Source organism: Rhyacophila brunnea, unplaced genomic scaffold (assembly GCF_057557595.1).
Source record: "Rhyacophila brunnea isolate RB1 unplaced genomic scaffold, BYU_Rbru_1.0 scaffold_22, whole genome shotgun sequence".
Taxonomy (NCBI): domain Eukaryota; kingdom Metazoa; phylum Arthropoda; class Insecta; order Trichoptera; family Rhyacophilidae; genus Rhyacophila; species Rhyacophila brunnea.
In genome coordinates, this window is record NW_028232882.1 from 37107735 (window position 1) to 37122166 (window position 14432).

Genomic DNA, 14432 nt, shown 5'->3' on the forward strand with positions numbered 1-14432 from the left:
AATATTAATGCAACAGAACGTCATGTTAAAGTTTTAACGGTTAAGTTGTGAATAATGAAATTAGTTTAAAAAAGTTTAAAAAATTAATAAAGTTAATCAACTAATAAGTTAATAAATTAATAAGTTAAATTAATAAAGTAACCAAGTTACCTTAGTGAGTCTTTGTTTAGCGGCCATGCATCGGATGTGGTCGTCGAAGACAAACTTAGCCTGGAGAAGAGGCGTCCTATTGGAGCCGTTGGAAATTGACGGTGGCTTATGGACCGTCAAATGGAGACATCTTGAATCGTCTTTGTCCCCCGTTACCTGCAACAAATTATAATGTCAATTTTGTACCAGCAATTTTGTCATAAACAACACTAATTGATAAGTCTGCAACAATTACCTCTCCACCTTGCATGGTTATTTGAAAAGAGAAAAATAAAACAATTACCTCTAAGTCTTGCAGATTTCCGACGAGTTTGGCGACACCCCAGCCCAGCCTCTTTTGGTCAGGCTCCACGAGTATTATCTGAATGGGATCTATCACCATGAACCTTCGTGACTTGGTACCGTCCTTCAGGACTATCGTACACGCTATTAAGTCAGAATTATCTGCAAAAAAGGTCATTTTATTGTAGAATATACAGCAACGGATTTAACGCTACTCTGAGTGTACGCAGAAGTAATACATGTACTGGCCTACCGGGATTTCTCTCAGTGTGTTTACGGAATTCCACCAGTTTAATAAATAGTCATTTATAATTGAATGAAGCAACTTCAATATGGGAATTAAATTGGTTTTATGACACAGTAAATCTCCGTCAAATTTGTAATTTGCAGCAATTCTATAATTCGGATAGATAGAAAACAACTTACTTAGGTCTAAGACATTTCCAATTTGCACATAGGAGAGTGGGTTTGTTAGCGGCAGTTGTATGTCAGTGTCGCCATTTAAATTAAAGGACAAATCCCGAATTAAAAAATAAGCTCTGATCGCGCGCCTTGCTCGTTCAACCTGGAAAATTCAATCGTGAAAAGAATACTGGATCAGTCTAAACACTTAAAATGTTATTTCAGTTGAGAATATTGAATGTGGAAAAATATTTGAAATCTTATTTATGTTGTTCGAGTATTTCACAGTTATTTGATTTATTTTTTGGTATTTCGGCTCGTTTTTTCCTCCACCAATGTATGAAAAACAAAGGAATCGTATTAAAACAGTATTAAAAAAAAACAAAAGAAATAAGCAATATTAGTAAGAGTAAATACAAAAATTATGAAGTACATGGAAGTCAATAAGCTAAGTAGATCTGAACTAGCAAATTTTCCACATAACAAGTAAGAGATGCTTTTAGTTATATTATAAGATGACTATGTGTTATTAAGATTCAATATTAACATTGTAGTGGGAAAATAATTGTATATATCCATCTGCAAAAAAAGAAGGTACCCGAGTAAGGGTAAACGAAAAGTATTGACATTGCCCTAGCAAAGACGGCGGTGGCTTGCTGTCGTGAAGTGTACAGGTAAGATACAGGCTTCAGTCAAATTTTTTGCATGTTACAAGTCAATAGCAGTGATAGTAGGTACCGACCTCTCCACAAGGAAGTCTCTTGGTGAAGGCTATACCCGTCATAGGCGTGCCAGTCGGTGGAAGGAGGATTGCTGAATCCATACATAGCCATTCCACATTCAGGGGACGTTTACACATATCACAATATCTGAAATGAAATAAAGTTGTTAAATGGAAAATGAATACTAGCTTGATGGGCTAATTATGGTTGCCCTCACCTCACTATTTCCCTCCTACCTCTAATCCATATTATTGTCACTGTTCAGGCAATCAACTCAATTATGAAGTCATCAGTCGATCGAGATTGATAAACAGTTAGTTACATCAGACCGTGATCGCGTCAAGACTCGATGCAATTTGACCGTCGTGCATGCCGCAATTAAATTCGTGAGTCTCATTATGAACTCCATACAGGGCGACTCATGAGTGACGGTTTAACCGTGTTGGATAAAGACTGCCACGTGTCACCACAGCAATCATTCAGTCACGAGTTACAGTTCGACCGCTGCGTCAAGTACCGTAATTCACCCAATCATAAATTCATTAACTACTTAGTGTCACCATCTATATAAAGAAAGTTCCGGTTGATTCATGTAAAAATGATACATAACTATACATAACAACCAGTAATAAGTGTGTGCGTGCAGGACCCGGGAGTCAGAAGAGCGCCCTGAGAGCCAGCAGTCCGGACCAGCTTAACATCAAAGGTTAGTGCCTGGACACACCAGTGCTTCCGCTGTCCCTCACCAACACGTCTACAAAAGCGGAGCCACTAGCAATTAATATTATAATTAGAATGCTTATAATTTCAAAGGGTCTAAGAATACTCACTCGTCTTCGAACATGTCTAAGAAGATCTCTTCACTCTTGTAGAAATTCCTGACGAGGGCGGCGGCGTGCTGTCGTGCGGCTTCCACGGCCCTGGTGCGCCGGTCTGCCGCATTACTGCTGCCATTCTTACCACCGGCTGCTTGCGACAACAGTTTCAGACTGAGCTCTAGGCTCACCAGACGTACGCGGCAAGCTGATATAACAATAATTGAAATTAAAAAATATATTTCTCAGCTCAAAGTCCTTCTTCCACTTCGGTGGCTTTTGTATCTTGGAATACCTATTGTTCAATTTAAATATTATTTAACTTTTATATTGAAGTTACCGAATCCATGTAGTTTTAACTTTGAATGGCATAATATACGATACATAGCAAATGATTATGGATTATCTTCGACTGAGCTGACAATAATAATTGTTATATGTCATTCGGATCCGTATAATAAATGAAAATGATTCCTCAATGAATTAAATGGCTTACTTGGCTGACAGCTTAGCTGTACAATATTGATGAGTTTATCAACAAGAGTCTCGCTGTACAGCGGGATCGCTGAGATCCTCACGGATGAGGTTGTCGTTCCACTGCCGTCGGTGTCACAAGAGCTCTCCGATTTTATCAAAGGTGTCAGTATCACATCCAGCAGATCAGGATTAATACCTATAATCACACAATGCAATCTTGATATTTGTACGAAACAATATATTTATTTTACTTGATTTCTGTTTATAAAACGTGATTATTTAAAGTAGCTGTGTGTTTCGATTATGCCACCAAAGGGGCACTTTATTGCTATGAATTATTTCTTATTTATGCGAAAATCAGCTGATCAACGCAAAAACCCACTTAAGTTAATTCCCTTTAGTTTAGTTTTCCGGCAATAACTCATAAATATTATAAAATATGTTTATGTCATCTAAGTCATGTGAAAAACTTCACATGACAGTTTTATAACAACTATGACTAATATAATATAGTAATTGTCATCTGATTGTAAAACCGCAAGCTATTTTTGTATCATTAATAAATTGCATGAGACTTCTTTATCAATCTTGGAGAAAAAATCTAATAATGAAAATAGAATTAAAAATAAATAAAACCTCTTACCCTCTGTTAGCAAGAATGAAAGCATGAAAAAAATAATACAAATTTAAAAATCTACATGACTACTATAATAAATTTGACGTGTCAAACTAGTTTCAAAATAATAAACCATTTCTTTTATTCAATGAATAATTCACAAGATTTTGAGAATGTAACTTTCCATATTATGTTGAACATACATAACTTGAAAACAACTCAGATACGCAATTTGATAAGCATTTCATGGATCACCTATTAGTTTAAATTGTCGTATGTCAACACCAATGATTATACGGGTTCAAATCCCGCCGAGTTTCGTATTTTTTTCAAATATGATTTTTACTAGTGGGTATATTATATTATATATCTGAGGTGTTTTCAAGTTATGTATGTTCAATATATAGTTTCAAAATATTTTGCTTTTGATCACCGATTTGACTGTTTCCATGATACCTCTAAGCACAGAATATAGTTCTTTCAAATCGTTATCTGTCTGTTTGTTCTTTTATAACTCAACAACTACTGGACCAATATTGATGAAACACGCACAGCTTATACAGTACATTATTGGTAGTCTTTTAGTACAATTGCATCGTAATATCTCTAAAGATTCCCAAATTAAAAGATAAAACTTCTCGAAAATAATGCACTTGTAACAATTCATCGCTAGTAGATAAAGTTATCAGGTAGCAGCGGAGGAGTGGTCAGGTTTAGGCAGGGTTTAATTGAATTTTAAAAACTAACCAACACTATGTGCAATTTGTAGTTTTAGTTCATTGAAAACAAATAAGTATGACTGACAAAGTTTAGTGTACATTATTTATGTTGAATCTTAACAACCTACCTCCACCCTTCGCCACTGTTATGGTGTATAGATTTAAATAATCACACCCAACACAAAAGTAAGTATATAATAGATATATCATATCTCTGTTTGTATTCTGTGCTGACTGACAGCTTTCTGCATTTAGGCTTAATTGTACATACATATTTTATCACTAAATGTCAATATCCTTTTTGTTAGGAAATATAAACAAATGTTTTGAAAAATAAATTCAATTCTTACCCTTATTATTGGCCAAGGCGTATAGCAGACAAAGTGCAAACAATGCGATGTAGTCATTCTCAGAGCAATCGAGAGACTTTAATATTGTTTCTAAGAAAGGCTTTGTTTCAATAACTTTAGGCTTCGGCTCAACGGACAAATTCAAACAGCCGTGCTCAACAGGGGGCGTATTTGTATTGGACATTGCTATCTTCTCCTTTTCTTCGTCGGTTATATTCAAGTTTGTATCTTGTACGCTTCCGGAGGTATTTGAATCGACTCCCGAATCCGGTAACGGCGAATCGGGAACGTTATTTTGAATTTTTTCACTAATAACCGCATTATATTGCTCCATTAGTTGATCATTTGATTCTATATCACCGTCAGAATTGATCAGATCTTCTGAGGAGTTATTCCTAGTGCTGCAGTTCTCGCTGACTTGCGACGTAGACGGTATGGAATTTGAGATTAAATCAGGATCCAAATCACAGCTGGACTGGTCGTTGAAATGCTCGGTGAAACTCCTGATGGGTATTTCGACGGAAGGCTGCCTCTCGTAGCGATCCGGCGCTTCGGCCGCATCGCTGTATCGATGACCGCAGGACGTATTTGACGCTAGTGACTTCTCCAACGTTTCGGACGGCTTCGCAAACTCTAACTTAATACAACTTTGCTTATTCTTTAAATAGTTTTCTAATATTTTCGTGGCACCATCTTCGAACACGGAATGATTCGAATGAAGTATAATCCACGCGAGGGCATGCACTAACGGTCCGTGCGTTATAATCAGAAATACTTGCGACAGTAAAAACAATGATACAACGCAAGACACTCTCGGTTTCTGTTCATCTTCAAAATCCTCCGTTCGAGACGTTGATTCTTGTGTTCCTAAATCAATTCCTTTATGATTTAAAATGGCTGCCAAATTTCTTGTAATCTTTTCTATATTCTGTATCTGTTCTGAGTTTGTACCGCTGGAACTGCTCTTCTGCGTTGAAAGCCTGGCTCTGTGAGCCGTGTTGCTCGTCAGGGAGTAGATGTAGAGCGGGATCAGTAGCTTGTGGAGTAAATGTTCTGTCAGGACTTGATTGAGGTCCGGTATGTTGAGACATAGAATATCATTCAGGTAATGCAGGTGATCCAAGTGTTCGGCAACCAAATCGTCGAGCTTTTGCTGGGAGAGATGGCTGTAAGACAACAGTACAAATTTAATGAAGATTAAGGAAAAAATAATGTTAAATGATGTAATGAACTGCCATTTACATGGAAGAACTCTATTATGTATAAAATAGTTGGGATGCAAGAATTTAATTAAATAATTTATTACTTATTGATGTTGACAGCTGACAACCATCAGAATGATACAAGTAAAGTCAAATATGTATTCAAATAGTGAACATTCAGTCATGATCTAAATATTGTGTCAGAATGGAGAGAGTGTGTTCTCGGCAACATCTTTGCCTCGCCCTCGCACCATGACAGTGGTGCAATGAGGTTTCATTTTAATATCTTTAACTTATAAGGGGGGGGTTTCCAATTTGTGTACGAGTCAGAGTATGGACCTAATAGGTTGAGCAAGTGGCTGACATCCATTTCTCGTAAAACAAAATCTGTTAATACAAATCTCCACTCCAGTCCATGATCTTATTAGGATCGGACATGGTCGAAAGAGTTACCTACTTATTAAAGAGCATAATTATTAAACAGGTCAAAATTTCATGCATTAAGTCATATCTTGACAGTTTTTGCAAGATTGATTAGGTATTTATTTCAACACACTCCCTAAATTTAGTTACATTTACGAGCTGAGGATGGGTTTATAGGCCGAAACAGTTGTCAATAACACATAAATTGTATCATTATATCGTATTGTACTTACTCTGCATCATTCCGAACACAGGAGTCTAATTCCAAGATATGTTTTCCAATAAACCACACCAGATTACTGAAGTACGGAGCTGCAGTTCTGTAAAAAAAATGGCAATAAATAATCAGTCGATTAATACAATCACTGGATGGTAAAATCTCAATGAGTTCGACAATCAGAATCAGAAATACCAATAGTATTTTATTAGTTTTAATGGGGATACTGAAAATATTACTGTGATAATATTTAATGAAATAATGCATACCTGTCCCGGATAAATCTGAGCATGCTGGCATCTTCCACCCGGTACACGTTTAATGTCAGGGTTCTGACAGCAATTCTAACCATGGACTCTCGGTGATTGAAGAATTTAATGGCTTCCGTGTACAGAGGGAAGTCATTTGTATGCTGGAAATAAGAAATTACGTCATATTGAACTGTAATATTAAGATTGAAGAATCGATACAAAAAAATATATAGGGAAAACCTGAATTGCAGCGTTTAAAGTGCTTTCATCATAATGCAAATATCTACTGAATAAAAATATTATATCATTTTAATAATTGAGACATTCTCATGAATGAGAGATAAAAAATGTCATTTCAAAGATCGATTTGGTTATCAATATATCAGATAATATTATTAGATGTGCAATATATAAATTTTTCATGTATTTCTGGAGATAATGAAATAATTTTGTACCTACCAATTTATATTCATTATAATAATATATAATGTTAAAAAATATAACAGCACTCAAATTTTTTTGATTCAGTTGAAAATCACATCAAACAAATAATCTAATTGAAATTGGATGTATACTCTTATATTATAGAATAGCCTGGATGGTCAAGTATGTACATGCTCACTCGCGGGCAAGGAGCCGCAAAATAATGTTGTATTAGATACATTTTTGCTTAAGAACAGTTGTGACAGTTTACCTCGTTGTAGAAGAAATGGATGGTGTGAGCGTTGAGCTTGAAGCTGAGGGTTTTGAGGAAGGATATGTAGTACGCCATCACCTCCTCATCCGAGAAGTCAAACTTGTGGACGATGATTGAATTGACATGGTTGTTGCTCAACAGATAATCTGAAAATAAACAAGCAGATAGTTAATTATTTTTATTAATCAAGGTTTAACAATGGCAAGTTACATAATGCTGATAAGTAAATGATAGGGATTCTTGGAGACACCTCATGATTACTTTTAAGAATTCCTACTTTGTAAAATCATTCTGATAACAAGTGGTACTTAACTCATTTAAGGTGCTTTTAAACTATTTGTTTTGCTATCCAATCAGTCTCCGTTTCTGTCGAGCTGTCCGATAAACTGACGTGTAAATGCAAAACTGAAGCAAAATGGAGATGAGACAGGATGGATTTTCTATCAGTTATCTTATCCATTTTTAGAGTTGCCAGTTAAATTGGCGTGTAAATTAGTATGTTGCCATATTTTGAATACTGCTTTTCTAATTTGGATTGACATTATAATTTCTTTAAATATAGGTGCTGCATTACACCAACCAATATGTTTAGAAAGTAATTATAAAAATAATATTCATTTTCAAATCTCGACTGAAACCTCGACTGAACGCTCGAAATACACCACCGTTTCAAAACTGAACGGACCAAAACAGAAACTTCGACTGAACGGACAACAGAACTGACTTTTAAAAGGACCTTTAATATACATAATGTATCAATGAGTGCGTGCTACCAGAGTCCATGCGTGCATTCTAATCACGGACTTTTCGATTGACAGTCAAGCAAGCGCACTACTAAATGCACCGTTGAGACTGTGACAAATGTGAAATTTTTTGAGAACAATTACAACACTACACACAACTACTTGATACGGTGTATAATGATAGACGAGGTGGATTGTTTTGATTTCTAATAAATCTGTGTGCGAAAGGAAGAAGGGGTTAAGTTTTAAATTGCTACTTTTCAGGACAGCCAAAAGAAGATGAATTTTTAGACCATTTTGTATGGAATTTAGTAATTTAAAAAGATAGATTTGACTAATTCTTTTTCTCATTTTTGCATACATTTTTCAATTTTTAAGACTTATCGCCTTCTTCCTTTCGCCCACAGAAATAAAAGTTGGTGGAAGAAGGGATGGTTGCCACGCATTGAAGATAATCATGTTAAAAAATATTATGAAGGCGTGCAATACAAAAAGTTTCACTTCTGTGAGATATGCTCGACACACACAGTTTTTTCAGAAAAATACAGCAGTTTTCAGAAACATATTAAAATGTATTTAAAAACTTTATGAAAACTGTTTGAAAGATACATATTTTTTTACTTTCCTCTCTTTAGATACACAAAGAAACTCATTACCTAATTAATATGAACGGAGAGATAAAAAGTTTTTCGTTGTCAAGGCGACACTAAAGATTATAATAATCAGTAAGACTCACAAGTTCATTAATATTCACAGGACTTCAATACAAAAATAATATTATTACTAGCAGCATTTGACTGATAAAAAGTATCAATATAGAAATGTTAATTAACTACTGATTTATTACACCCTGATACAAGGTTATTTTGTAACAATATAATAATAACTAGCAGAATCACCGGCTGGTGCCAGGATTTCTCCCACATACACTCATACAGGAGTTAATAAGGATGCGGATAAAAGTAAATCAAAATTTATACATATTGTATATTACTGATTGGGGTGGGGTGGATCATTTTTTAATATAGTGGGATAAAATAATAATTGAGAAGCACATGTGGATTTGTTACTTTAAAGTTTAAATGCCGAAAACTAATAATTTTATAAACCACCTAATCGAAAATAATCATAAAGACTGTAATTTTAAAATTGTCCAACAGATGAATAAGGTAGGGTTAAAAATTAACTGCTTAAAATTACTATTATTTACTTCACACAATTTTCCCATTGAAAAATGAATGAAGAAACAAACATTAATAATATTATTTATTTATTTAAAAAAGGCACGTTGAGTACATAACAAATTAATAATTCAGGACTAGGGAATCCAATCCCGAGCCATAATTCTGATCCCGGGATTTCGGGATTAGAATTTGACAATCCCGGGATCCCGGGACTGGTCCCGGGATTGGCATTTGTTCCATTGTTAATATAATTTTTTTATATTTACAAATAACATTGATAAAATCGGTCAAAAATAAATCTAGTATAATTTATACTATGTAAGACATTTATTGTTAATATTGTATACGTTCAATCTTGAAAATACACAAGTTTAACGGAGTAAATAATATTGTAATTTAAATAATAATGTGAATTTAATAGGAGATTGCTGTTTCTGATAGTAAAAACTTAATGAATGGATTAGCGAGATTTAAAATATTAAAGCAAATAATCATGGCGTACATATGGCATTTCCGCTTCATAAATCGAATTAGTCAGCCAAATATGAAACTGCCGTAAAACGTATGATATCATGGTGGAATTACTTTGTTAAAAGTGCGAAGCATCGTTTTTTTCCAATCTTTCCATTTTTAATAATTTACGTGAAAAAATAAAATGAATCGGCAACCTACACATGGGTATAAATCAAACTTCATTCAAACTCAGTTTATTTCTAATGTAGCTTTTTTTTATTAAAAATATTTTTTCTGTTATATTTTCGCTTCTATTTTATTTTCCATAAAAATTGATAAAAAAATCAATCCCGAAATCCCGGGATTACGTTTATCAATCCCGGGATTCATAGGTATCGAAAATAGCTCGGGATCCCGGGATTGGAATCCCTATTCAGGACATTCACAACATGACATTTAGAATAAAAATTACAAGCAATCAATTAGAGAAAAAACAAGGTAGAGAAAAAAAACAAAGCAAAAAATAGTTTTATACAGAAATAAAATTAAAAAAACAACAATTAAAAAAAAATACAAATTAAACAATAATAATTGCAAGATAAAAAGAATTTAAATTTTCTGTTGAATCATATAAACTTGACAATTCTATGTATTAATAATTTAGGGCAAATAAGGCAATTGTCAACATATCATTTTTTTGCTATTTTGCAACAAACAAACAAATATAGAATACTGAAATGTCATTTTGATTTCAGGAGTAACGCACGTATATATTAATAATTTAGTTGCTAGGACCACCCCCTTAGCAACGGCATCGTGTTTTGATATATTCTAAAAGTTTCAAATGTCTAGCTAGTTGGGAAGTTAGTTAAAAATCGATTGCAAGATTTGTACTGGATAAACAACCACCGTCAAACAAGAATACGAGCTAAGAAAAACGTGGTAAAATAGAATTTAAAAAACAGAATATATAATGGATCGCCAAAAATATCTACATCTCTAGGGAGTGCATTAATCAGCCGCACAGTCCTCGCTATTGGTGCCTGGTGAGCCTGACATGAGGAAACAGCTTTCACCCAATTCACCTAATTGTTTGCAGATGTTTTTAATTTTCAAGACATTCTGTGGAATTATCATTAATAAGAAAATGTATTTGGCAATGAATTTAGGTATGAGTTGAGAATAAATTAGTAAGGAATACTTAAGGTCAGCACATATTTGTCAGCCGGGTAGATAGGGGTTGCCTGAGTTTTTACAAAAACTTGCAAGGGTTTCCGGCAAACAAAAAAGGTTAATAAACACTGGACTGTAAGTTGTGAACACTTTTTGTATAGAAATGAATAAACACAATATTGCCAAATTACAAATACGGCTACAATCAATCAAAAATTGCTTCGCAATTGACCTGTTGTCCGCACCTGTTATAGATTGTACAATAGACAGCTGTTAGTTGTTTTTGAAAAGAATAATTAATCACAGGTGATTGTTTTTTATTGACACAATTTTGTTTACCATTGTTTTTATAATCAAACTAAAGACAATAATTTAGACAGATGCGTGACATTGCCATAGGTCAACCATTTTAGGTATGTAAGAATTAAGTGTGGATATTTATTTAATTAGAAATAATATTAAATAGGTATATTGCCAAACAGTGCTTCAAATAAAAAAAAAATATAGATAAAATAGATAAGTACCTACTTAATAAAAATTATATTATCTGTCATTTTAACATTCTGTTTTGACAACACTACAATACCTCCTTGAGACTTGGTATCACAAGAAACCATATTTTTGTGATTATTCATTTAAATAATCTAAATAATGATAGTTCAGTTTGATAAAGCCTTAATTTGCTAGAAACGACAGTTTGTGAGCTGACATCGTGTCAGATGGACAGAAAGCTGTTTTTTTTGTCTTAAATGCTCTGAGCCGTTACAACAAAGTTAAAAATAAATTAAAATCAGTGTGTCACAAACGAACAAACAGAAATAATAATTAGCAGTGCATCACCAATAGTTAAAACAAACGCGTGTGTCGAAAGTCCGCCAGGAAAAGTTTCAGTAGTAAACCGACGCTGTGTTAACATAGAATTCTCTGAGACTGTCCTGAGAATTTTGGCAGAAAAGTTTTCTTTTTCCCAGGTAATCAATTTTCTACCCGAAAATTGCAGTAGGAGGTCCGATTCTGTGTTTTTCTTCTGCCCTTAGTCTCCCCACTGAGTCGCCGTTGGCTGAAGGTCAACACCGCGCAGAATCAAGACCCTACCTCGTTCCTGCTCCATCGACCTTTACACCACATAAGGAACCGAGCCGTAGCTCCTCTTTATATTCCTGCCACTCCATTGGTCATCCAACCACCACCTCGTCCCGAAGAAAGACAGTAAATAATTAAGTTCTTATGCCATTAGTTTCAAATATTGTGTCAACTTTATGTGTTTGGAAATAAAATTCCAGCCAGGGAAATAGAGATAAACATCAGTGTTCACAATAGTCACGAACACATCGACCGACCACAGTTGAAGAAGCTCTAAGGCTCTCGCATACGCAACATAGGGCTGCAACCCAAGGTGAACCGTGTCAAGTTTATTTAGCTGCCTATCTATGTACAATAAACAATGTCATCTGTCCTTTTACATGCAGTCATAGCTACATTCATATTAATGATGCCAATGCTTTGGCTCCGGTACAAGTCGAACATGTTCCGTATTTGAAATAGTCAATGCATGTATAGTCGAACTTGGTTATTAAAATCACGGAAATAGCGAGATCTCGGATGTAATCAGGAAACATTCGTTGACATTTTAGTTTATGATTTTCTCCATACATTTATTCACTTTTATAACAATGACATGACCCGGCTCACGGCTAGCTCAATAATGCTACCGGGCCGTCACTGAGGAGACTAGTGATGAACTAGGAGAGGTGGATCTCCTTTGTAGTATCACAACTTTTGAATTCCCGAATAAAACTCTCAGCTGGTGTGGTGCCGAATTTATTCAGGTACTAGAGTTCACGGTCACACAATAAGGTTAACTGTCATTGTTCCCGTAATTAAATCTCATTAAAGTATCAGCAAACTATTTATTTGTTCACTATAGGATCTCTGTGAAATCTTTCACAAGTTCCCAAAAAGTCACACCTAATTCAGAGAATGTATACGTAAATATTCTTTGAATATTTTTATTTCACGAAATATTTTTTTGTAAGAAAAATTATAATTTATTCTTCGGTCACATAGTATCGGGTTTATAAAAGAATAAAATTTATTTTATTGTTGTTTATAACGTTTATTTATGTTCACAGTATGTTTACAAATAATTATTTGTGTTTACAAACTTGTTTACAAAAGGTTTGTTAATGTTTACAAATTTATTTACTAAAATTTATTTTTATGTTTACAAATTTATTTACTAAAATTTGTTTTTATAATTATGTTTACTTAATAAAGTTTCAAAAGTTTATTTTAAAATTCCGAAATGATTTGTAAAATTTATTATTATAATCTGAATTTATTAATTTGTTTTTATAAAACAAATCCGATCACGTAATTTATCCCGATTACGTCACCTCGTACGATGCGTAATGAAAAAGTGATTACTCCGCGAGCTCGTCACTACCGGCAGATACGAGTTATTCGCGTTACTTTTTGCCCGTCGATGGGGACTTACTGTATGTAAAATTCACGAAAACTACTGAGAACCATGTCTCATATCCGCGGTAGGACTGCTGCTTTGTTGAAGATCGCTGGTGAAGAGTGTAGAAACTAATGATTTTACGGGAAAAGTGGTCGCCTTTTATACCCTTCGGATAGAGGTTTAACAGGAAACAGTCCGTAAGGGATAGCAGATGTATATCTTTCTCTCACGGGATAAATTTACGTATATCTCCCGTTCCTGGCAACTTTCTAATAGAGATATCTTCTAATTTAGTCGGGTTAAATTTACTCTACTTTATTTTCGCAAAATTAAGACTTAATAGGGGTGTTTCAAGCACCCTCTAGAACATGTCCCTTAAATGCGCAGTTAGGATGACGTAAGCAAAATAGTTGATTTTATATGATTTTTCGTGTTCAAACGAAGGGGAAAGTTTCTAGCTTTCCAACGAGGTATCGGAATAAGTATTCGGGTACTAAATAAGGGAATGGCAGTCTTTAAATTTAAAATGTCAAAACGAAAGGTTGACACCCATGTACTCGTCTTTTCCACCACTCTTGGCCTTTTTAGGCCAATAGAATTTTACTAAGTTTTAATAAAACTGTTTGGAGCCGCAGAAACTTTCTCATTCGATATTTACTTTTCGGACGAATATTATTACGAGAAAATACTATAATATTATACTTAACATTTCAACTTAAATATATAAATGCTTAATCCTAACAAGATGTTATACACGAACAGTTACTAACTTATTTAATCTTGCATAGTGATTTTTATATAGTAATATGGATGTAACCTTGAATCTATTTTTACCTCGCGAGCTAGCACAGCTGGGCCGTGCTTTTGCCAGAAATAGATTTTCTTTAAAGTTCAAGGTTGCGTGAGAATTCGTAAGTTTAGTTGTAATATTTGATTCTTTTATTACTTAGGATGTGATTAAGATTTATTATTGTTTATGGGTAGAAACCCATCTATACCAGAATCTTAAGTTTTCCCAATTGTTACTTTTACAATATTCATTATAGTCAGCAAGTTATGGCATTAACAAAATTTATAATTATAATTACGCGT

General features: G+C 34.2%; 1 protein-coding gene across 2 annotated transcripts in view; it reads right to left on the reverse strand.

Annotated features, from left to right (window-relative positions):
* The window catches only part of ema (C-type lectin domain containing ema), a 40633-nt gene that overhangs the window by 11622 nt on the left and 14579 nt on the right, over positions 1–14432 (reverse strand). For both annotated transcript variants that reach the window (XM_085949412.1, XM_085949411.1), the window contains exons 3-12: positions 7321–7469; positions 6645–6787; positions 6392–6478; positions 4534–5699; positions 2868–3044; positions 2387–2579; positions 1577–1703; positions 859–997; positions 434–594; positions 151–306 (exon numbers count right to left, since the gene is read on the reverse strand). In XM_085949412.1, the coding sequence (XP_085805538.1) occupies positions 151–306; positions 434–594; positions 859–997; positions 1577–1703; positions 2387–2579; positions 2868–3044; positions 4534–5699; positions 6392–6478; positions 6645–6787; positions 7321–7469 (2498 nt within the window). The remainder of the gene's footprint in view (positions 1–150; positions 307–433; positions 595–858; positions 998–1576; positions 1704–2386; positions 2580–2867; positions 3045–4533; positions 5700–6391; positions 6479–6644; positions 6788–7320; positions 7470–14432) is intronic.